Source organism: Ranitomeya variabilis, chromosome 5 (genome assembly GCF_051348905.1).
Source record: "Ranitomeya variabilis isolate aRanVar5 chromosome 5, aRanVar5.hap1, whole genome shotgun sequence".
In the NCBI taxonomy this organism is placed as follows: Eukaryota; Metazoa; Chordata; class Amphibia; order Anura; family Dendrobatidae; genus Ranitomeya; species Ranitomeya variabilis.
Window position 1 is genome coordinate 44,203,487 of NC_135236.1, and position 25,171 is coordinate 44,228,657.

Sequence of the window (25,171 nt, forward strand, 5' to 3'; positions counted from 1 at the left end):
AGACGAGGTCACAGATGTATGGAGGAGACAGGTTTTGGATGACTTTGTACGTCATGGTTAGGGTTTTGTACTGGAGTCTCTGGGCAATGGTGAGCCAGTGAAGGGATTGACAGAGGGGAGAGGCCAGGGAATAGCGGGGGGACAGGTGGATTAGTCGGGCAGCAGAGTTTTGAATAGATTGGAGGGGTGCGAGAGTGTTCGAGGGGACGCTGCAGAGCAGGAGGTTGTAGTAGTCAAGGCGAGAGATAATGAGTTTGTGTTTTTGCAGATTCTTTTTGCAGATTCTTTGTTTAGGAATGTACGTATCCGTGAAATATTTTTGAGATGAAGGCGGCAGGAAATGGAAAGGGCTTGGATGTGTGGTTTGAAGGAGAGATCAGTGTCAAGGATTACCCCGAGACAGCGAGCTTGTCTGACTGGGGAGAGGGGGAACCGTTTACTGTAAGGGTATGTGCACACGTCCGGATTTCTTGCAGAAATTTCCTGAAGAAAACCGGAAATTTTCTGCAAGAAATCCGCATTTTTTTTTTGCGTTTTTTTTTCGTTTTTTTCGCGTTTTTTTAGCATTCTGCAAGTGTAATTAGCTTGCAGAATGCTAAAGTTTTCCAAGCGATCTGTAGCATCGCTTGGAAAACTGACTGACAGGTTGGTCACACTTGTCAAACATAGCGTTTGACAAGTGTGACCAACTTTTTACTATAGATGCTGCTTTTGCAGCATCTATAGTAAAAGATAGAATGTTTAAAAATAATAAAAAAAATAAAAAAAATGCTTATACTCACCCGCAGACAGCTGATCTCCTCACCGGCGTCCGTTCCGTATAGATGGTGTGTGCGCGCAGGACCTTCCATGACGTCGCGGTCACATGACCGGTCTCGACCAATCACAGGACAGTGACGTCATCGGCAGGTCCTTCACCGCACACCAGCTACAGGAACCGAAGCGGCAGCATGCAGCTGAGAGACGGGAAGACATCGAGGGTGAGTATAGGACAATTTTTTATTTTAATTCTATTTTTTTTGACCAATTATATGGTGCCCAGGCCGTGGAGGAGAGTCTCCTCTCCTCCACCCTGGGTACCAACCGCACATAATCTGCTTACTTCCCGCATGGTGTGCACAGCCCCGTTCGGGAAGTAAGCAGATCAATGGACTCCTAGGTGTGCGGAATCCCCGCAATTCCGCATTTTAATGAACATGTTGCTTTTTTTTCCGCGATGCGATTTTTTCGCGGAAAAAAAGGCTACATTTGCACAAAAAATGCGGAATACACTGAAAATAATGGGAGGCATATGTTAGCGTTTTTTTCGCGTTTTTATCACGTTTTTATAGCGAAAAAACGCGAAAAAAATGCGAAAAATACTGAACGTGTGCACATGGCCTAATGGATAGGTTCGTTGGGGAGGTCGTGTGAGATGGAGGAAAGATGATGAATTCTGTTTTGTCCATGTTAAGTTTTAGAAATCTAGCAGAGTAGAAGGATGAAATAGCGGATAGATATTGAGGGATTCTGGTTAGTAGGGAGGTGATATCTGGTCCAGAGATGTAGATCTGTGTGTCGTCAGCATAGAGGTGATACTGAAAGCCGTGAGATTCTTTGAGCTGTCCCAGGCCAAAGGTGTAAATGGAGAAGAGCAGGGGCCTTTGGACTGAACCTTGCGGGACTCCGACAGATAGGGGGCGAGGTGAGGAGGTGGTGTGTGAGTGGGAGACACTGAATGTTTGGTCAGTTAGGTATGACGAGATCCAGGATAGGGCCAAGTCTGTGATGCCAAGGGATGAGAGGGTCTGTAATAATAGGGAATGGTCCACTGTGTCAAAGGCAGCCGACAGGTCGAGGAGGAGGAGGACAGAGTAGTGTCACTTGCTCTTGGAGGTTAATAGGTCATTCATGACCTCAGTTAGGGCAGTTTCAGTGGAGTGGTGTGACCGGAAGCCAGATTGTAAGCGGTCAAAGAGGGAGCAAGAAGAGAGATGGGAGGACAGTTCAAGATGGACGTTTTGTTCCAGTAGTTTTGAGGCATAGGGGAGAAGTGATATAGGGCGATAGCTGGATACAGAGGATGGGTCAAGAGAGGGCTTTTTGAGGATGGGTGTGACTGAGGCATGTTTAAAGCTGGAGGGGAAAACACCAGTTGTTAGTGATAGGTTGAAGAGATGGGTTAGGGTTGGGATGAAGACTGTGATCTAGATTCTATTCTTCTATTAGTCTACCAGTCTTTTTCAACATGCATAGTACTGCTGCAAATGAGAGAACCCACTTAAAGGGGTTCTCCAGGTCTAATCATTGATTATCTATACTCTGGGTAGTTTGACAAAATGAGATTGGTGGGATTCGACACCAGCACACCCACCTATCAGATTAAAACTGCTCTGACAGCAACTGGAAAAGGTGGAACATCTCAGCCCCGTATATTGCATAGTAGACAAGGACTGAGCTTGATCTCCCATTGAAGTGAATTGACTGCAGTATCCAAGCAATGTATAGGGTTGTTGTGCATCGCTCTGGCTAGCTGCACACTGCGTCTGTGTACCTAACCTACAGTATACACCTGGATATTTTCCAGACATATACTGAAACATTTCACCAGATGCTTGCTAAAAGTGTGTTCTTTCAGCCTCTGTCAAGCTGGTATTCACTTATGTAATTGTATAGGAAAGCCCAGCAGATTGCATTTTCCTATATAGGGGCACGATGCAAAGAGATGTACAGTGACGAGCAGAAGGGTAACAATGGTTTGAACTTTTGACTTCCAGCCTCCCTATCTCACCACCCACTACTGCTTTGAACATTAGACTACCATCAGTCATCTTGGCTATCTGATACATAAATCTGACACGCAACTATTTAGCATATAATTAGTTATGCAGATTGTTGTCACTTCGACCCACAGAGATGGACCACTTTTTACACCTCTTAAGCATTCGGGTATATATGATAAGTGTAACGATTGTCATGCCTTTATACAAATGGATATAATCAGTTCATCATTAAGGCTTTCGTAGTTTCCCATCAGCCTCTGCACTAGCCTTGCCGTCTTCTTCTTTAGCAGCCATTATGGCCTCATTAGCAGGGGTGAACCTAGCCACACTGCTGCCTGAGGCGAACTTCAAAACGGCGCCCCCCCCAAACAGATATACAGTACAGCCCCCCTATAGGGCTCCCATCTCATATACAGTCCCCCCATACATTACATGAGTGATAACTATTGTACATTCTACAATAGGTCATCAATCAGACAGTATAGTCCTCCATACAGTATTCTGGGCACCACAGTGCTCCTTACAGAATAATGAGCCCCATGTATTGCTAGTATACAGGCAGAGATGCTTACCTGTTCAAGGCCTCCAACAATTGCACTAACCAAGGTACAGCTGACCCAAGTTAAGATGGCAAATACACAGGTGCAATAATACCGATAATGCAGCCACCCTACAATCAGGAATTGGCCGCTTGGTGCACCTGTGTTCATGTTCACCATGTTCACACAGGATGCATTATGGTGAGCCCGCTACATGGCGTCATTAATAGGCTTTGAGCCATATACTTTGCATTCCTGTGTGATCACGCCAGATACAGACTATTTGTTTGCACAGGTGCACCAAGCGGCCAATTCCTGATTGTAAGGTGGCTGCATTATCGGCATTATTGCACCTGTGTATTTGCCATCTTAACTTGGGTCCGCTGTACCTTGGTTAGTGCAATTGTTGGAGGCCTTGAACAGGTAAGCATCTCTGCCTGTATACTGTTTTTTTGTTTTTTTTTGTTAAGAATAGTGGAGGTCTTTCCTCTTATGGTGTTTTTTACCCCATGTATTGCTCCAAACAGTATAATGAGGCCCATATATTGCTCCATACAGTATTGTGGGCACCACACAGCGCCCCATACAGAATAACATGCCCCATATATTGCTCCATACAGTATAATGAGCCCCATATATTGCTCCATACAGTATAATGACCCCCAAATGATGCTCCATACTGTATAATGGCCACACAGTGCTCCATACTGTATAATGGCCACACATGATACTCCATACTGTATAATAGCCACACAGTGCTCCATACTGTATAATGGGCACACATAATGCTCCATACTGTATAATGGTCACACATGATGCTCCATACTGTATAATAGCCACACATTATGCTCAATATTGTATAATGGCCACACAGTGCTCCATACTGTATAATGGCCACACAGTGCTCCATCCATACAGTATAATGAGCCCCATATATTGCTCCATACAGTATAATGACCCCCACATGATGCTCCATACTGTATATAGGCCACACAGTGCTCCATACTGTATAATGGCCACACATGATGCTCCATACTGTATAATGGCCACAAATGATGCTCCATACTGTATAATGGCCTCACATGATGCTCCATACTGTATAATGGTCCCACATGATGCTCCATACTGTATAATGGCCACACATGATGCTCCATACTGCATAATGGCCACACAGTGCTCCATACTGTATAATGGCCACACATGATGCTCCATACTGTATAATGGCCACACATGATGCTCCATACTGTATAATGGCCTCTCATGATGCTCCATACTGTATAATGATCCCACATGATGCTCCATACTGTATAATGGCCACACATAGTTACTCCTACACACGCGGCTGTGCTCCGTACACCTTGCACTCATGGCGCCACTCTGTACTCATGCGGCTCCGCTCCATACACCTCGCACACAGCCGGCTCTGCTCTATACACCTCATACACACCTGGCTCCGCTCCATACACCTCATACACACACGGCTCCGCTCCATACACCTCGTACACATTCAGCTCCGCTCCATACACCTAATACACACTCGGCTGTGCTCCGTACACCTCATACACACCCGGTTCTGCTCCGTACACCTCATACACACACGGCTCCACTCCATACACCTCATACACACACGGCTCCACTCCATACACCTCGTACGCATTCAGCTCCGCTCCATACACCTCATACACACCCGGCTCTGCTCCGTACACCTCATACATAAACGGCTCTGCTCCATAACCTCACACACACACGGCTCCGCTGCATACACCTTGTACACATTCAGCTCCACTCCATACACCTCATACACACATGGCTCCGCTCCATACACCTCATACACACACGGCTCCACTCCATACACCTCATACACACACGGCTCCACTCCATACACCTCATACACACACGGCTCCACTCCATACACCTCATACACACACGGCTCCGCTCCATACACCTCATACACATTCAGCTCTGCTCCATATACCACGTACACACACGGCTCCGCTCCATACACCTCATACACACACGGCTCCACTCCATAGACCTCATACACACACGGCTCCACTCCATACACCTCATACACACACGACTCTGCTCCATACACCTCATACACATTCAGCTCTGCTCCATACACCTCGTACACACACGGCTCCGCTCCATACACCTCATACACACACGGCTCCACTCCATACACCTCATACACACACGGCTCCCCTCCATACACCTCATACACACACGGCTCCGCTCCATACACCTCATACACACACTTACCATGGCAACCAGCACAGTAGAGTCCTGCAATCCCTGGAGGTCCCGATCATGTGACCCACTGACTCCTCCCCTCCTGTGACCTCATCACAGGTCCTGTTTGCACAGAGCAGCCAAGGTGCAGGGATGACCGGCTGATATTGTACACCGTGGGTTGTGAGCAGGGGCACGCTAGTGACAGCAAATGTCAGGGATTATGGAGAGTCGGCACCAGGTGCTCTGACCGCCGCTCTGCCGCCCCCTGTCTTTCAGTGATGACTGCGGCCTGAAGCAAAGGGCTCAACTTGCCCCATGATAGCGGCACCACTGCTCATTAGTGATGACATGCTTTTCATCTATCTCTCTCGGATTTTCAGCCCATCTGGTTGTTTACCTCCACATAGCACAGTCGGTGAGTTATTATGCCCCCTTTGTTAGAGCTCACCATACTGTATGATGTAGCTACTCTGTTCTACATGTTTTATTATTGACGTAGTCTTCTGCTATTATAGCTATTTAGACTATTTGCCATGTTGTGTAATTACGTTGTCTGTCTCATACCAAACATAATGCTATGTAGTATAGATATGTTGTATGCCTTGTACTGAGTACTTTCATTTTTCTTGTAGTTTTTCACTGATCCTATGAATAAAAGTTGTAAAGAACCACCTGCGTCTACCTCAAGGCATCGATAGTAAAGAGTTTAGCTGTCTCTCAACTCATTCTTCTTAGGGCTCATTTCCACATGCGAGGCACACGTCCGTATCTCGCATGTGGAAACCAAGCTGTGGAGCCGGCACTCCAGAGTGGAGCGTGCGGCCGCATAGGAACACATGGAGCTGCACAGCTCCGCTCCAAAGTGCCGGCGCCAGAGCTTGGTTTCCACATGCGAGATACGGACGTGTGCCTCGCATGTGGAAATGAGCCCTAAGGAGAAAGATAATCTCAGATCATCAGGTGTTGTGAACTCTGTTTTTAGGCTCCCTCTAGTGGTCACAAGCGGTACTGTGTAGTGTTGTCTTTCTGCAGGTTGCCTGCATCAGCTGGGTCATTATCCTTGGTTGGTTTCCTATTTAGCTCACCTGGATACTCAGTTCCTTGCCTGCTATCAATGTATTCAGTGCTCTTCAGATTCCTTGTGACTACCTTGCTCCCAGTCTCTCCAAGACAAGCTAAGTTTTTGTTTGTTCATTTTTTGATTATCAGCATTCATCATGTTTCTTGTCCAGCTTGCTAAGATGTGATCTCCTCGCTTGCTGGTTGCTCTAGGGGACTGAGTTTCTCCCCCCACACCGTTAGTTGGTGCGGGGGTTCTTGAAATCTCAGTGTGGATATTTTGTAAGGGTTTTTTACTGACCGCATAGATTCCCTTTTCTATTTTCTGCTATCTAGTATTAGTGGGCCTCATTTGCTGAATCTGCTTTCACCCCTGTGTATGTGCCTTCCTCTTACCTCACCGTTATTATCTGTTGGGGGCTTCTATATCTTTGGGGATTATTTCTCTGGAGGCAAGAGAGGTCTTTTCTTTCTCTCTAGGGGTAGTTAGTTCCTCAGGCTGGCTCGAAACATCTAGGATTTTTAGGCACGTTCACCGGCTACTTCTAGTGTGTTTGGATAGGTTCAGATTTGCGGTCAGTCCAGTTTGCCACCTCCCTAGAGCTGGTCCTATGTTTGTTACTTAGCTGGAGTAAATCGTGATCCTCAACCACTAAGGATCATAACAATCAGGGATCTAACACTGTCTGTATATCTTCATCATCAGAGGAATTACTGAGAATAATCAACAGAAAAACATCACCTACTTGGTGTGGACCAAGAATCTGTGATCCCTAACGAAGCGAAGTCTGTCATCGTTGATGATGAATAAGTGAAATCCGCCGTTGGTGGTGAAGTCCCTGTAAAGTAAGACAAAATGGAACAATGTACTTTCTTCTCAGATAGATAGATGATAAGGAAGGACTAAGCCAAGAACAGAAAAACATGATGGCAAAGCTAAAGGCAGTGGAGGAAAAAGTCCAATAGCATTACATGGAGCTACAGAGAGAATCTCTTCCATAAAGTGTAGAAAATCCAGTGGCCTATATGGAATCCCACCAGAAATGCTGAAGTACAGCCCACCAAAATACAGGTAGCAATGGTTAAACTGTTCAATATTGTGCTGACTACTTCCCTTATACCTGGAACCAAGGTGTCATCACACCCATCCATACGAGTAGGGACAGGTATGACCCTGCCAACTACAGAGGCATTCAGTATGTGTCACCACCACTGCTTAACCGCATCCTAAACAAGAGGATCCTCAATTTCTTCACCGAGCACATCATCAACCAAAGCCAAGCAGGGTTCATACCAAACCATCACACTACCTTCACAGCCTCATTCAAAGACAACACAAAGCATGGGACAATATATGCCTGTTTTGTAGACTTTAACCCCTTCACGACATGCGCTGTACGTGTATGGGGCATGTCTCGTCTCCCCATTTCCGATGCTGAGCCCACATCTTTTCCGGCACATGTCAGTTCATTTTATCGCGATCCACTGCTGTTAACATGTTAAATGACGCTGCCAGTCTCTGACAGCAGCATTTAACATGCTCACGCCAGAAGCGCGTCTCAAATCCCACCCATCAGCGCCCATGTCACATAACATCATCGATAGGTTGGCATGAAAACCAGGGTTTTGCAGGAGACCCTTGCGGTTGTCATAGCCGGATAGCTATGAGCGCTGCCCAGCGGTCAGTGCTCATAGCAAGTGAAGCTGAAGCTCTGTGTAGCACAAATGATCCCATGGAGACTATCAAAGCTAGCAAAAAGTTAAAAAAAAAGGTTTTAAAAATATAAACAAATTTAAAAAATCTAAACTTTTAAATCGCCCCTCTTTAGCCCAATTTAAACTAAAACAATAAAAAAAATTGCATATTTGGTATCGCCACATGCAGAATCACCCGATCTATCAATATATAAGAAGAATTAATCTGACTGATAAGCGGCATAATGAGAAAAATGTTAAAACGCCAGAATTACGTTTTCTGGTAAGTGTAACATTACATTAAAATCTAATAACAGGAGATCAAAACATTGTATCTATCCCAAAATGGTATCCATAAAAGCATCAGCTCGGTGCGCAAAAAATAAACCCTCAACCAGTCCTATATAAAAAAAATGGAGATGCTACGGGTCTCGGAAAATCATGCACATTTTTTTTTTTTTTTTTAAACAAACTTTGGATTTTTTTTTCACCACTTAAATAAAAAAAGAACCTAGACATGTTTGGTGTCTATGAACTAGTAATGGCCTGGAGAATCATAATGGCAGGTCAAAGAGAAAAACTGACCAGCACATCCCAACTAGTGTGAACAGGGGCCAGCTAACATAACAATTCTAAGAAAATACAAAGCTGCACTCTGGATTGTTTAAAATAGTAAATCTAGAAATTTGGAACTGCATTACTGCCATCGAAAATTGGTTAAGTGCTATATCATGTACATATGGAATTTTTGAAAATTTGAAATGAAATATTGCTAAGACACCTCTCTGGCATTTGTTCTCACTAGTTTTGATGTTCTGGTCAGTTTTTCTGTTTGTAACAAATTCATGTTACATGTGCACTCCCACATCCAATCTAGCTGGTTCCTTCCTGCCTCATATATTGTAGGCTTTTTAATCCAAGAGAGGAATCTTATCAGGACAGGGACCCAGCTATAGGATACGCATTGGACTCATATATAGAGTTGAGCGACTTTTACTTTTTTCAGATCGAGTCAGGTTTCGCGAAACCCGACTTTGTCAAAAGTCGGATCGGGTGAAATCAGTCGATTATTACGAAAAGTCGGGGGCCGACTGAAACACGAAACCCAATGCAAGTCAATGGGGAATCAAAGTCGGCAGTGAGGGGAGGACAGGAAAACACCTACAGTGCCCATTTTAATGCCAAAAACATCAATTCTTATTACTTAAGCTTGTCAATCTTAATTTACTTTATAATAATAGTTAGGCATTGAAAACTGGGGGTCATTTGGCTAAAGTTGTGGGGGGGGTAGGGCTGGCTCAAGATTTTCGTGGGCCCAGGAAACGCGGAATACGTCACGGCGGTGGAGCTGTGAGAGGTAAGTATTTCAACTTTGCAAGTGCTGTGATCCTGAGCAAGCAGGGGGGGCCCACTCATTGGCACTGGCACAGGGCCCCTCAAAGTATGGCGGTGTGTTTGACAGCGGGTGGCGCCTCCCACTGGCAGAGACACTTTTGCGTACTATGAGGGGCCCTGTGCCAGTGACGTCGCCAACGAGTATGCCCCCCCACCTGATGAAGGAACCTGCACTTTCATCTGCACCTTCCTCTTTGTCCCTCTGTAAGGTGGTATAGTATGCGGGAAGGGGAACCTTACTTTCAGCAGGGTCAGAATCTGGCTGTGTAGAGTGCAAGGGGAATGTAGTGGTCTAGGTCAATGTACCAGCAGACTCATCTAGCAGTGGCTGGGCAATGGGCAGGATGAGGAGGAAACACAGATATAGGCCCAAAATAATAAAGTAGGCTAAATGCAGTTCAAAATTGGTAACAGGACTAAACAGGCGGCATTGCTTTGTTCAGTGGAGGAAAACTGTAAGGAGTGGCAGACACAGTTAGTAGGCCAAATAATAAAGTGGGCTAAATGTCTGCCAAAAAATTGTTCATAAATAAACAGGTGGCATAGCTAGGTACAGGGGTGGGCTCCTCTGCTGAGTAGCAGACAGTGGTAGTAGGCTCAAAGTAATAACTGGTCTAAATGGAGGTCAGGGCCCCTGTATATTTTAACTATCATCTATCATTTCAACAAATTTGTATTGGCGGTGCCATTGAAGGATTTAACAGCACAGACTACACAGTGGTGGAGCTGGGAGAGGTAAGTATTGCAAGTGGTAGAGCACTGCTCGATCTGCGGGGAGCACTCTCTCGTGGGCGGTGATACTGGCACAGGGCCCCTCATATTACGACGGTGTGTCTGACGTTGGTTGTGCACCACCACCATCAGTACCAGCTGGCAACCACCGCCCACGGGCTCTTCCACCAGACTTCCTCATTTTTTTGAAACTCTAACCAAAATAACAACTGGTAAATGGTACTGTAAAACAAGGTAGAAGGTGTATATAAACTTGTTGAGAATTTAAATCTCCCTTTATTTTTTGAGACTGAACCAAGACTCAGGCCCAGTGTAAAACAACACAATGTAAGTGGCAGAACGTGGCTGGAAGATATATGAAAAAATCCAAGGACTGTAGTACAATTTCAATCTCCCTACAATGATCTCAGGACAAGTATGGCAGCAATAAAAAGGACTGCTGCACACAAAAGTGTGGGCAAATAAACAATAGAACTGTGCAGAAAGGAGCAACAGGATTTTTGCTTTTAAAAAAGCAGTTGGTTTGCACAGCGGCGTACAAACAGCAATGCAGCTATCAGGGAGCCTTCTAGGGCAGCCTAATAAGCTACAGAGCTGATGAAGAGAAATCTAGCCTCCACTGTCCCTGCAAAACAAAGGTGGTGTTGGACAGTGGAAATCGCTACAGCACAAGCAGTTTGGGGGTTAATCTTCCCTCCCTAACGATATCCCTTCTTCTGATGAAGCTGCAGCAATCTCTCCCTATGCTACGATCGGCAGAAGTAAGATGGCGGTCGGCGGGAACGCCCCTTTATAGCCCCTGTGACGCGGCAGAAAGCAAGACAATCACTGTCATGCCCTTCTCTAAGATGATGGGGACTGAGACCTATGTCATCACGCTGCCCACACTCTGCGTCCTCCTTCATTGGCTGAAAAATGGCGCTGAACACGTCATATGAAACGCGACTTTTGCGCGAAGATCGCCGACCTCATGGCCGATCCCACACTGGGATCGGGTCGGGTTTCATGAAACCCGACTTTGCCAAAAGCCGGCAATTTTTGAATTTGTCCGATCCGTTTCGCTCAAACCTACTCATATACATAGCATATAGATTAGCCAAAGTACTTTCTTTTCACTGTAAATTTTCCTTTCACAATATTGTATTTCCAATTTAAAATATAATACATTTATAATAACCAATACATTTCGTTCAACTTCACAATTGTGCTCCACTTGTTGTTGATTCTTCACCAAAAATTTACATTTGGTATCTTTATGTTTGAAGCATGATATGTGGGAAAAGGTTGAAAAGTTCCAGGGAGCCGAATACTTCGCAAGGCACTGTAGATAATAGACAGATAAATAATAGATAGATAGATGGAGAGATAGATAGATAGATAGATAGATAGATAGATAGATAGATAGATAGATAGATAGATAATGGATTTGGCTTGACAAAAAAGGAGCCTTGTACAGATCGCCTCCTTGTCCACAAAAAATAAGGTTGTGAGAGATATCCCTACTGACTCAGTATAACAACTCTGTGGAAAAAAAAAATATCCATTGCAAGATGTGAGTGCTGTGTGTGACAGCTGAGCATCTGCTACAATAACATCCAGTACAGCCTGTGTGTGCTGCGTGTCACAGCTGAGCATCTGTTACAATAACATCCAGTACAGCCTGTGCGTGCTGTGTGTGACAGCTGAGCATCTGCTACAATAACATCCAGTACAGCCTGTGTGTGCTGCGTGTCACAGCTGAGCATCTGCTACAATAACATCCAGTACAGCCTGTGTGTGCTGCGTGTCACAGCTGAGCATCTGCTACAATAACATACAGTACAGCCTGTGTGTGCTGCGTGTCACAGCTGAGCATCTGCTACAATAACATACAGTACAGCCTGTGTGTGCTGCGTGTCACAGCTGAGCATCTGTTACAATAATATCCAGTACAGCCTGTGTGTGCTGCGTGTCACAGCTGAGCATCTGCTACAATAACATACAGTACAGCCTGTGCGTGCTGCGTGTCACAGCTGAGCATCTGCTACAATAACATCCAGTACAGCCTGTGTGTGCTGCGTGTCACAGCTGAGCATCTGCTACAATAATATCCAGTACAGCCTGTGTGTGCTGTTGTGAATTCTGTTCTCGGGCTCCCTCCTGTGGTCATGAGCGGTACTGTGTGAGTTTGTTCTAGGACTCCCTCTGGTGGCCTTTAGCGATATGGCTGTCTTGGCTGGGCTCTGCTGATTCATTTCCTGCTATGCTGGGCCTATTTAATTCACCTGGCCCTTCATTTGTTGCCTGCTGTCGGTGTATTCAGTCCTGTTTCTGAGTTCTCCTGAATATTCCTTGTGACCAGTCTCCCGCTGGAGAAGCTAAGTTTGTTTGCTCATTATTTCCTTGAAAACGTTTCTCAGTATATAATGAGTTCAGTCCAGCTTGCTTTTATGTGATTTTTTGCTTGCTGGTTCTGGGGTGCAGAGTGCGCCCCTCACATCGTGAGTCGGTGTGGGGATTCTTGCATTCTCTGCGTGGTTTATTTTTGATAGTTTTTGTACTGACCGCACAGACTCCTATCTATTTTCTGTCTATCTAGTATTAGCGGGCCTCATTTGCTTAACCTGTTTCATTTCTACGTTTGTCTTTTCCCCTTAACTCACCGTTATTATTTGTGGGGGCTATCTATAACTTGGGGTTATTTCTCTGAGGCAAGTAAGGTCTTTGCTTTCTCTCTAGGGGTAGCCAGTTTCTCAGGCTGTGAACGTGGCGTCTAGGATTTTAGGAATGCTCCACGGCTGCCTTTAGTGTGTGTGGATAGGATCAGGATTGCGGTCAGTATAGCTGCCACATCCCCAGAACTTGTCCTATATTCTGGTCATATGTGTCAGGTCAGTTTTGAGGTCCTACCACCGGACCATAACAGTGTGCTGCGTGTCACAGCTGAGCATCTGCTACAATAATATCCAGTACAGCCTGTGTGTGCTGCGTGTCACAGCTGAGCATCTGCTACAATAACATACAGTACAGCCTGTGTGTGCTGCGTGTCACAGCTGAGCATCTGCTACAATAACATACAGTACAGCCTGTGTGTGCTGCGTGTCACAGCTGAGCATCTATTACAATAACATCCAGTACAGCCTGTGCATGCTGTGTGTGACAGCTGAGCATCTGTTACAATAACATCCAGTACAGCCTGTGTGTGCTGCGTGTCACAGCTGAGCATCTGTTACAATAACATCCAGTACAGCCTGTGCATGCTGCGTGTCACAGCTGAGCATCTGTTACAATAACATCCAGTACAGCCTGTGCATGCTGCGTGTCACAGCTGAGCATCTGTTACTGAAGCGATGGCTGGGGGACCACCACTGTGCAGGAAGACTACTGTACACAAGATGAGGTGCAAACAAAAAAGGGTAGATTTATTGGGAGGCAAGGAATGAAGGGAATGAGGAAGATGCAAACAGGGGTTAACAATAGCAAAAGACAATATAAATAAGTAATCTTGTCCGTAAAATAAGTAATCTTGTCCGTAAAATAGCACGGTTCTCCAACAATTTACAGACTTAGAATTTGTCTCACAAGCAACTTTAAACAATACAACCAATAACTATGATACTGTATGTATAACCTCCCTGGCCTTTACTAAGCAGGCCACATGGCTACCGTGTACTGACTACTGAAGCCTGCACTAGGCCCTAACTGGTGCACCATACAGGAACAGACTCACGGTGATGTTGGGGACTCAGGTCCAGTCCCAGGGGGCCCCCAGAAATCCAAAACGGTGGTGCGCACGAATTCCTGTCAGTTCTGCGAAGCGTGGTCTTCTCCTTGCTTCTGAATACTAGAGATGCTCCTGGAAACTGTAAGTCCCCTTCTCAGTATCTTCGTGGCTTCACCAACTAGCACAGAACACCACCTTTGCTGTAACCGGGAAAGTCTATTTCACAAACGCAGTTCGTCTCAAGCTGTGTAATCTTTCTTGCAGCCAACACAGCACACAATTCTCTCTGTTCTTTCTAGCAGCTTCTGCTTCTCACACACGCTGCTTCAGCTCCACCCCTGCACACAGCACTGACCAGTTCATAACAACGATAAGAGCAGGGGGGAAAGCAGAACATACCATCACACCAGACAAGGGGGTGCAGCCTCTTAAAGTGACAGCGTGTTTCTTACTGTCCATAACAGCACCACCCTCTTACATGCCTCCCTTCTTAATGATGGTCGTCCTCGGCCATCACAGCATCAGGGTAAAAGTGTAATGGAGGAGGCAACAAAGGTGTAAAAACAGACAGAGCACACTGTTCTACATATCGGACTGGTGGAACCCCTGCATTAGACCTCTGGGATCTCCGAAGCTCTTGGCTGTCAGGCAAGGCTTGACTATCTTCCAGAGGAACACTTGTTGCAGGGGACATTGTGAGCTCTTGTCTGGTCTCATCCTCGCATGGCGGTACTGGTACATCCATGGGATTACCGTCTCTGGGCGGCTGAGGACCCCCTACTGTGTCAGGGACGGTCCACCACTCATCATCGATTTGACCATCAGGCATGACAGATGCAGGATGTGGAGTGGCGCCTTCAGGCGACAATGGCATAGAACAGACCTCAGACCGGCAAGGCCGCAACATATTTCTGTGAAGTACTCTAGGGGCGGATGCCCCATCTTCAATCTGTACCTTGTAGACAGGGTCGTTAGCATACACTCGCTCGATAACCTTGTATGGCTGTACTTCCCATCTCTCACTTAGTTTTCCCTTAGGGCGTTTCTCTCTGACCAATACTCGGTCTCCAGGTTGGAGCGGTAACTCTTGAGTCGGTTTGCGGGCCGTATGTTCTTTTCCTTGCAGTTTCTGACCCGCCAACCGCCGTATCGTTTGCAATCGTTGCCGATGCTCTTTCACCCATGAGGTGACAGTTCGCTCCATCAGCTCCTCTGGCTGTTCCAAATTCAGCTCAATGATCTCTCGTCCAGCTCTTCCAAACAACAGTAGATAGGGGGTATAACCCGTGGTGGAGTGGACCCGATTGTTGTAGGTCCAGACCAATTCTGGCAGATAGTCTGGCCAACACGCCTTCTTATCCTCCTCCAACGTTCTCAGCATCTGAAGCAAGGTTCTGTTGAAGCGTTCACAATCTCCATTGCCTTGAGGGTGGTAAGGCGTGGTCCGGGACCGCTCGATGCCATACAAGCGATACAATTCTTCCATCACCTTGCCTTGGAAACATGCGCCTTGGTCAGAGTGGATGCGCTTTGGGCACCCATACACCCGGATGAAGTCTTGACAGATGGCTCGCGCCGCCGATTCCGCAGTCTGGTCTCTAGTCGGAGTGACTACTGTGAAATTAGAGAAATGATCGGTCATCACCAAACAGTATTGCAGCCCCCGGGCCGACTGTCCCACGAGGAGATATTCGATCATCAAGACTTCCAGGGGTTCCTTAGTTTGTATGGTCTGGATGGGTGCCCTCTGTTCAGTACTCTTAATGAGGTCACATACTCGACATTGCCGGCAAACCTCTTCCACCACAAGCTCCAACCGGGACAATACACATACCGCTGCAACCATTGGTAGGTCTTTGTGGAGCCGAAGTGCGCTCCGAATTCGTGGGCTTCTTTAGCTATTTTTTGAGCCATTCTTCCTGGGATGACCACTTGCCACCTTACTTCCATATCTTTTGGCTGTTGCCTCTTACGATATAGTACTGACTCTCGCACTTCCAGTCTATCCCACTGGTGCAACACACTCCTCATTTCAGAGTCCAGATTATCTCTCTCTTGTTTGCCAGGCTTCCGCTTTTGCGTTACCCACCATTTCATCTGTCTCAGCCCTTCATCTTCATCCTGAACGTGTCCCCATTCCTCATTGGTTCTCCCCAGAAACCGGGGTAATGCGCAGGCCTCCCTTCTTGACTGGGCCACAACCATTGGGGGCTTAAACTTATTAAAGTCTGGGGTTTCCTCCTCTTCGAGTTGCTCATCAAGATCCCCCACTGGAGTCTCCACAGGCACTCTTGACAGCCCATCCGCATTTGCGTTTTCGGTAGCAGAGCGATAACGGATAGTAAAGTCGAACTTGGCTAGGCGAGCCATCCACCGTTGTTCTAAGGCCCCCAATTTAGCATTCTCAAGGTGGGCCAGGGGATTATTGTCTGTTCGAACTTGAATTGTGGTACCTGTCAGGAAGCCTGCAAATTTTTCTGTCATGGCCCACACCAGGGCCAGGAGCTCTAACCGGAAGGAGCTGTAATTGTGAGGGTTTCTTACGCTGTCTCGCAGGGACCTGCTAGCATACCCGATGACTCTCTCATGTCCATCCTGTATCTGAGAAAGTACTGCACCGAGTCCATGAAGGCTACCATCGGTGTACAACAGGAACGGTTGATCGAAGTCTGTGTAGGCCAAAATCGGGGCCGAAGTAAGGGCATTCTTTATAGCCTGGAAGGCCTCGTGTTGTCCCTGTGCCCAGGGGATGCACTGGGTCTTCGGCACTCCCACGGTCCCCCTCAGCAACTCATTGAGAGGACCTGCCACCTTCGCAAAGTCTTTAACAAACCGGCGGTAGTACCCAGCGAGTCCCAGGAAGGCATGGAGTTCTCTCACTGTTTGAGGGACTGGCCACTTCTGGATAGCAGCCACTTTTTCTGGCGAGGGTAGAACTCCATCTTGTGACACTATGTGGCCTAGGTACTAGTGTTGAGCGATACCGTCCGATACTTGAAAGTATCGGTATCGGAAAGTATCGGCCGATACCGGCAAAGTATCAGATCTAATCCGATACCGATACCCGATACCAATACAAGTCAATGATACTCAAGTATCGGACGGTATCCCTGATGGTTCCCAGGGTCTGAAGGAGAGGAAACTCTCCTTCAGGCCCTGGGATCCATCAATGTGTAAAAGAAAGAATTAAAATAAAAAATAGGGATATACTCACCCTCCGACGCAGCCTGGACTTTACCGCCGTAACCGGGAGCCGTTGTACCTAAAATTGCACGCTTGAAGGGCCTTAGATGAGGTCACGGCGCTCTGATTGGTCCGTAGCGGTCGCGTGACCGCTACGCGACCAATCACAAAGCCGTGACGTCACCTAAGGTCTTTCAAGCGCTTGAAATACCTTAGAAGACGTCCGCAGCTTCTGATTGGTCGCGTAGCGGTCGCGTGACCGCTACGCGACCAATCACAAAGCAGTGACGTCACCTAAGGTCTTTCAAGCGCTTGAAAGACCTTAGGTGACGTCACGGCTTTGTGATTGGTCGCGTAGCGGTCATGCGACCGCTACGGACCAATCAGAGCGCCGTGACCTCATCTAAGGCCCTTCAAGCGTGCATTTTTAGGTACAACGGCTCCCGGTTACGGCGGTAAAGTCCAGGCTGCGTCGGAAAGGTGAGTATATCCCTATTTTTTATTTTAATTCTTTCTTTTACACATTGATATTAATCCCGATACCGATTCCCGATACCACAAAAGTATCGGATCTCGGTATCGGAATTCCAATACCCGCAAGTATCGGCCGATACCCGATACTTGCGGTATCGGAATGCTCAACACTACTAGGTACTCGACCTCTTTCTTGAAGAGGTGGCATTTTTTTGGCTTCACCTTCAGGTTATGAGCCCGCAGTCTTCCGAGTACCTGTCCAAGCCGGGCAAGGTGGTCTTCGAATGAGGCTGAAAACACAATGATGTCATCCAGATAGATCAGGGTAGCCTCAAAATTTAAATCTCCCAAACACTTTTCCATCAGCCGTTGAAAGGTGCCTGGAGCATTGGAGAGCCTGAAGGGCATCCGGTTAAACTCAAACAGCCCCATAGGGAGGATGAAGGCGGTTTTCTCTTTGTCTTTCTCTGCCACGGCTACTTGCCAGTATCCGCTTGCTAGGTCCAGGGTGGAGAAGTACTTGGCTTTCCCCAACGCTGTCAAGGATTCCTCTATGCGGGGCAAAATATACGAGTCTCGAACAGTGCAGGCATTGAGTTTCCTGTAATCTACACAGAACCGGATGGTCCCATCCTTTTTCTTGACGAGCACCACCGGGGCTGCCCAAGGGCTCTGACTACTCTGCAGTGCACCACTCCTGAATCCAGCATCTGCCCTAGTAATGTATTCACCGCTTGATACATCTTGAGCGGGATCTGCCGGTATCGTTCTCGAATTGGACGAGCTTCCCCAGTCGGTATCTCATGCGTGATGGCTTCAGTACAGCCGAAATCTTCGGCGTGACGGGCGAATGCAGCCTGATTTTCCCACAGCATAGCTTCTATTGCTTGTACATGCTCAGGGCCCATAGCCTTCACATCCACTTCCATTTGATCAAGGATGACCCGTCCACTCCACTCCGGGGATGGTGTCTCTTCGTCTCCCGCAGCAACTGCTAGGGTCCACCCCACGCCTTCTTTCGGTGATAAAGACATCTCCTTCTGACTCACCACTTCACCCTTATGTAGGTACACCAGGGCCAGATCTGTCCCTCGTGGCAAGGTGACCTCCCTGGGGCTCACATTCAAAGCTCTTATGGGGACATGTCCTCGCTGGACCACAGCTATCGTACGAGCTATCATGACTTCTTGGTCCACTCCTCCGCCTGCCACAGGCTGAACAACCACTTCCAACCCATCAAGGTTGCGGTGAGTCCCCACTGGAAGGATACTATAGTTTCTCGCTCGGGAGGTAGGATTACAGGTTCTTTACCAGGAGCCCTGATGACCCCTACCATCTGATAAGATGGCACACTCTTCTGCGTCCCACAGACGTGGATCAGTCGTTGAAGGGCTTCCTGAGTAGGCTTATGTGGAGTAGCCTTCTTCCAATATCCAGGTCCCCGTTTGGTAAACATAATCTGATCGAGTTCACGTAGGATATTCATTCCCAGTACTACAGGCACATCTTCCATGATAGGCTCAGGGACTAGCAGGATCCCTTTTCTCCCAACTTCTTGCCCACAGATTCGAATATTCATCCACACGACCTCTGTGACCGGAATCGGTTGTTGGTTGGCAGCAAACAACCGAATCAATGTCTCTTTTTCTGGCTTGGCCAGGTCCTGGAAATGCTGCTTGAAGTACGCTTCTGGCATCGTTGTCACTTGTGACCCGGTATCTACCAGGCAATCCACCAGAACTCCTTCAAATTCAGCACGTAGGATGGGGCTCCCAGCAATCAAGTGTTCGTTATGATATGGAGCGGCCTCTGTTCTCGCCTCCCCCGCAGAGTGCCGCACTACTGCGGGGGTTGGTAGTTTAACGGCAGCTTCCGCTGGCCTTGAGTATAGTTCCGACAGTCTCTGGCAAGGTGCCCCCGTCCTCCACACTCCCAGCATTGAATGCCTCCTCCTCGTACTTCGAGCCTGTCCTCGTGCCTCTGATGCCTGACGGGAGGGGGCTTGTTCCCACTGATCCCTTGTCGATCGGGCTGAAGAATGGTTGCATGAGTATGGTGGGTCAGTCTCTTGTAGTTCCCCCACTCTTCACTCCATCTGGGTCAGTTTCTCTTGCACGTTAACCAGGGACCGCTGCAAGTCTTGCACTACCTGGACCAGCACCTCTTGTTGATTTGGGTCCCCTCTGGAATTGGCACCCTGGACACGCATCACCCCAGACACATAGCTTTCTTCTTTACTTCGGGCCACTGTTTCCGCCAGGACTTGACGAAACGTAAGGGCTGGATCTGCCCGGACCCGTTCTGACAGTGCTCGCCTCAAGGATGTGCTGTGTAGTCCCAGAATGAATTGCTCCCGGAGTATCCGGTCTTTAGAGCCCATGCCGCCAAATCCATCTGCCTCCTTTCTCTGCACCTCTGCAAACACTTCTTGCAGTGCTGCTGCATACTGAGAAATTCCTTGTTCTTCCCGCTGCAGCCTAGAGAAAAATTTGGAGCGAAGATGTCCCGCGCTAGCAGTCTCGCCGTAGATCTCTTCCAGGAACTTCACTAGCTCCTTCAGGGTACTGCGGGTGAGTTCTGGTTGTAGGCAGATGTTTCTACGGGCTTCCCCCTCTAGGGCAGTTAAAGCGATGTCCGCGTCAAGGTCTGGGCTGATGTTATAAATCTTCAGGGTGCTCTGCAGCCGGGACACCCAGTCGGACAGTGGCATATTCTTGCCGTCAAATTTTGGTAGCACACTAAATATGGTGCCCATAAGGAGTGTCCTTGCAGGGGTTCCACCAATGCCCACAGCATCCCCATTAATGTTAGCATTCCCGCCATTGCTGTCTGCTGCCTCCATCTTGGTGACAGTACCCTGCTTGCAGCGCCACTTGAAGCGATGGGCGGGGGACCACCACTGTGCAGGAAGACTACTGTACACAAGATGAGGTGCAAACAACAAAGGGTAGATTTATTGGGAGGCAAGGAATGAAGGGAATGAGGAAGATGCAAACAGCGGTTAACAATAGCAAAACACAATATAAATAAGTAATCTTGTCCGTAAAATAGCACGGTTCTCCAACAATTTACAGACTTAGAATTTGTCTCACAAGCAACTTTAAACAATACAACCAATAACGATGCTACTCTATGTATAACTTCCCTGGCCTTTACTAAGCAGGCCACACGGCTACCGTGTACTGACTACTGAAGCCTGCACTAGGCCTTAACTGGTGCACCATACAGGAACAGACTCACGGTGATGTTGGGGACACAGGTCCAGTCCCAGGGGGCCCCCAGAAGTCCAAAACGGTGGTGCGCACGGATTCCTGTCAGTTCTGCGAAGCGTGGTCTTCTCCTTGCTTCTGAATACTAGAGATGCTCCTGGAAACTGTAAGTCCCCTTCTCAGTATCTTCGTGGCTTCACCAACTAGCACAGAACACCACCTTTGCTGTAACTGGGAAAGTCTATTTCACAAACGCAGTTCGTCTTAAGCTGTGTAATCTTTCTTGCAGCCAACACAGCACACAGTTCTCTCTGTTCTTTCTAGCAGCTTCTTCTCACACACGCTGCTTCAGCTCCACCCCTGCACACAGCACCGGCCAGTTCATAACAACGATAAGAGCAGGGGGGAAAGCAGAACATACCATCACACCAGACAAGGGGGTGCAGCCTCTTAAAGTGACAGCGTGTTTATTACTGTCCATAACAGCACCACCCTCTTACATTACAATAACATCCAGTACAGCCTGTGTGTGCTGCGTGTCACAGCTGAGCATCTGCTACAATAACATCCAGTACAGCCTGTGCATGCTGTGTGTCACAGCTGAGCATCTGTTACAGTGAAATCCAGTACAGCCCATGTATGCTGCGTGTCACAGCTGAGCATCTGCTACAATAACATCCTGTACAGCCTGTGTATGCTGCGTGTCACAGCTGAGCATCTGTTACAATAACATCCAGTACAGCCTGTGTATGATATGTGTCACAGCTGAGCATCTGCTACAGTATAATCTATTGCAGCCTGTGTATGCTGTGTATCACAGCTGAGCATCCGCTACAATAACATCCAATGGAAAAAAAACCTATACACTCAAACTTTAAAAAAATAATTGGAGAGCATGTTACGGCTGCTAAGCATCACAGCACTGTCAGCTGTTGGGGATTGTCGGGAACATTGTCCAAACATTTTCGGGAGAATCATAATGGAGAAGTAAGTTCCCTGAGGGTTAAAGGGAACCTGTCACCTCAACAATCGTATATGAGCTGTGGTCACCGGCATCAGGGTCTTATCTCCAGCATTCTGTAATGCATTCTGTAATGCTGTAGATAAGCCCCCGATGTATCCTGAAAGATGAGAAAAAGAGGTTACATTATACTCACTTGGGGGGTGGTCCGGTCCGATGGTCGTCGCGGTCCGGGGCCTCCCGTCTTCATAAGATGACATCCTCTTCTGTTCTTCATGCTGCAGCTCCAGCGCAGGAGTACGTTATCTGACCTATTGAGGGGCAGAGCAATGTACTGCAGTGCGCAGGTGCCGGGAAAGGTCAGAGAGGCCCAGCTCCTGCGCACTGCAGTACTTTGCTCTGCCCTCAACAGGACAAATTGCGCCTGCTCCGGAGCCACAACGTGAAGACAAGAAGAGGACGTCATCATATGAAGATGGGAGGCCAGACCAGACCGCGACGCCAATTGGACGGGACCGCCCCTGGGTGACTATAATCTAACCTCTTTTTCTCATCTTTCAGGATACATCGGGGGCTTATCTACAGCATTACAGAATGCATTACAGAATGCTGTAGACAAGCCCCTGATGCCGGAGGCCACAGCTCATATACGATTTTTGGGGGTGACAGGTTGCCTTTAGAGAGAGTGGGGAAGCCAGCCCGGGGTGGGGACTGGGAGCACTGTGAGGTGTCATGAAGATTATTGGATAACACAGTTTGGAGTGAGATTCCCTGCAGGGCTAAATTATCGCAGCGACATTAGCTATTTTTATTAATAGTGGTTAGCAGTTTGAGTGTATGTTTTTTTTTTCCATTGGATGTTATTGCAGCAGATGCGCAGCTGAGACACACAGCACATACAAGCATATCATACACAGGTTGTACTAGATGCTATTGCAGCAGATGCTCAGCTGTCACACACAGCATACACATGTTGCAATGGATATTTTTTTTCCATAGAGTTGTTATATTGAGTCAGTAGCAATATCTCTCACAACCTTATTTTGTGTGGATAAGGAGGCGATAATCTGAGTAGGCGTCATAGTTTCTGGTCGGCTGCTCACATTTGATTTTGTAATGGATGTAAACCAATCATGTCAAGCAACAGGTGTACATGGTGTCACGTAATGGGATTGGGATTGGTATATGAGGATGTTTTTCTGTATTGTTCATAGGCCTATGACTAAGAACGTTGTTTGAAACGCGTCAGGCGTTAAGGGGCTGCGTCCCCACATGATGTTTTCTTCTTGACATGAGAATAAAGTACTGAAGATTTTATGAAGAGACACCTGGTGCTGGAACCTCTTTTTCCTTTTTTGCTATTGCGACTGAGTGGTATCCAGCCACTTGTTCCTGGCACCTGTGCTCATCAGGATTCCGGTGAGGCACCACTAATCCCTTTCCCTGCTTCCTGTGTTATGTAGAATAATGTCTTTCCCAGAAAAACCCATGCAAATTGGCAAAGTCGAATTTTGACTGATCCGCTCATCTTTAGCAATGACTGCTGAGGGTTAAAGAAGCAAAAGTGGGAAAAAAAATTGAAAATGGAAAAAAGAAGAATTCAAGTGCAACCCAACCACCAAATAAACCACAGCAGCTGAATCTGTATAACGACAGGAATAACAAGAAAAGCATAGTGAGCAACAACTTAATTACTATAAAAAAAATTGGGACTGTCGAAATTGAATATCAAAAGATTCTCTCACATCACAAAGTGAGGCAGACGGGGTCACAAGTAGGCGTAGATGGGAATTCCACATGGTAGGATGTGATGAGATTACCAACCAGTTGAACTGTTGCTCCTCAGTGTACATTTGCCTTTTCCTCGGGGGTGTAAATAGAGGGGAGAAGAGCTGGTGTATAAAAGCACCATTGGCCAGTGAAAGAACAGGAATCTCTGGTAAGTGATTAAAGAAAACAACATTGGGGAAAAGGGTGTGAAATCATTTTCTGTGCTACACTTTTTTTGGAGCTTGAAACCCACCTGATCTAATAATATGGGCATGACCAATAGGGTGTAGGCCGACATCATATGCTGGTACCTTGTAGAAGCTTTGGGCGTGTTTGCAAGTCAGATTTTCTTGTAAGAATGCGATCTGTGTTCTTGACGAATAGGACTCATACTAGTGATAGTCTATGGGGTTTCTCACATGTCTGATTTTTACTCTGAGTGATCTGCACAAAATCATGGAGACTTGTCCATTAGTGATCCAAGTGTTGGATCAAACTCACCAATGCCAATCTATGGGTTCGTGAAAAAATTGGACAGCCTTGAATGCCATTCACACGTTTTCTGTTTTTCAGACTGTTTGGTAAAAGAAGCCGGAGAAAGGATGAAACCAAACTCTGGTGGTAAAAACTGGCACCCAGACGATGCTCTGATCAAAAAGTCTTTGAAGCACACATCTCAGATATTTTTTTGTACGCAAAAAATCACTGATGTCTCAATGAGCCCTAATACTAATCAGCTCCTGCAGTATGGGAAATGGCAAAACTGTCTTTTGTATGAATAAGTGTGGTCACTTTCTGCTATTTTATATCTATTTCATCCCACTTTTTGTGATTTTTATGACTCACACAACATTGACGGTCCCCTGACTTGGATTGAGGGCTTATGTATTCTGTACAGGATATCAATCATTACCTAATTGTTCTAATTTATGCAGAATTCTGGAAATGTACTGGTCATCAGTACTTTGTGGGGCAGACTAAGAAGGTGCCAGGCTGCCCGTCCGATGTGATCATTTGCGCATCAATAATAGGCTGTAAGTGTATGGTGTGCTACATGTACAGCGAAGAAAATAAGTATTTGATTCACTGACGATTTTCCAAGTTTTCCCTCCTACAAAGAATGGAGAGGTCTGTAATTTGTATTGTACATACACTTCCCTTGCGTTGCTGCACAGCCTGCTCGTTAGACAAGAATTAATATCGACCAGGTGGACAAAGTTGCATATGCCATGTTTCATATGCGTAGAAAGCTAAAACTGTGTAGTAAATATGTTTTTAATATCTTCCACCTGGGACCTCCAGAGGGGCAGATATCCTTAAGATATTATCATATAATTTTTGGCACCTGAGCATGAATGTTATTTTCCATCACCAATCTGAGGTCATCAAGAAGAAAGGTGGGAGTGGTTGGTGCCTGGTAAAATCAGGTTCTGACCTAGAACAACTATTCAGTG

At 46.9% G+C, this 25,171-nt stretch overlaps 1 protein-coding gene across 1 annotated transcript in view; it reads right to left on the reverse strand.

Moving 5' to 3' along the window:
- The window catches only part of LOC143774826 (uncharacterized), a 42,238-nt gene that overhangs the window by 5,607 nt on the left and 11,460 nt on the right, over positions 1–25,171 (reverse strand). The window contains exon 2 of the mRNA XM_077262595.1: positions 7,342–7,434. Within this exon, the coding sequence (XP_077118710.1) occupies positions 7,342–7,434 (93 nt within the window). The remainder of the gene's footprint in view (positions 1–7,341; positions 7,435–25,171) is intronic.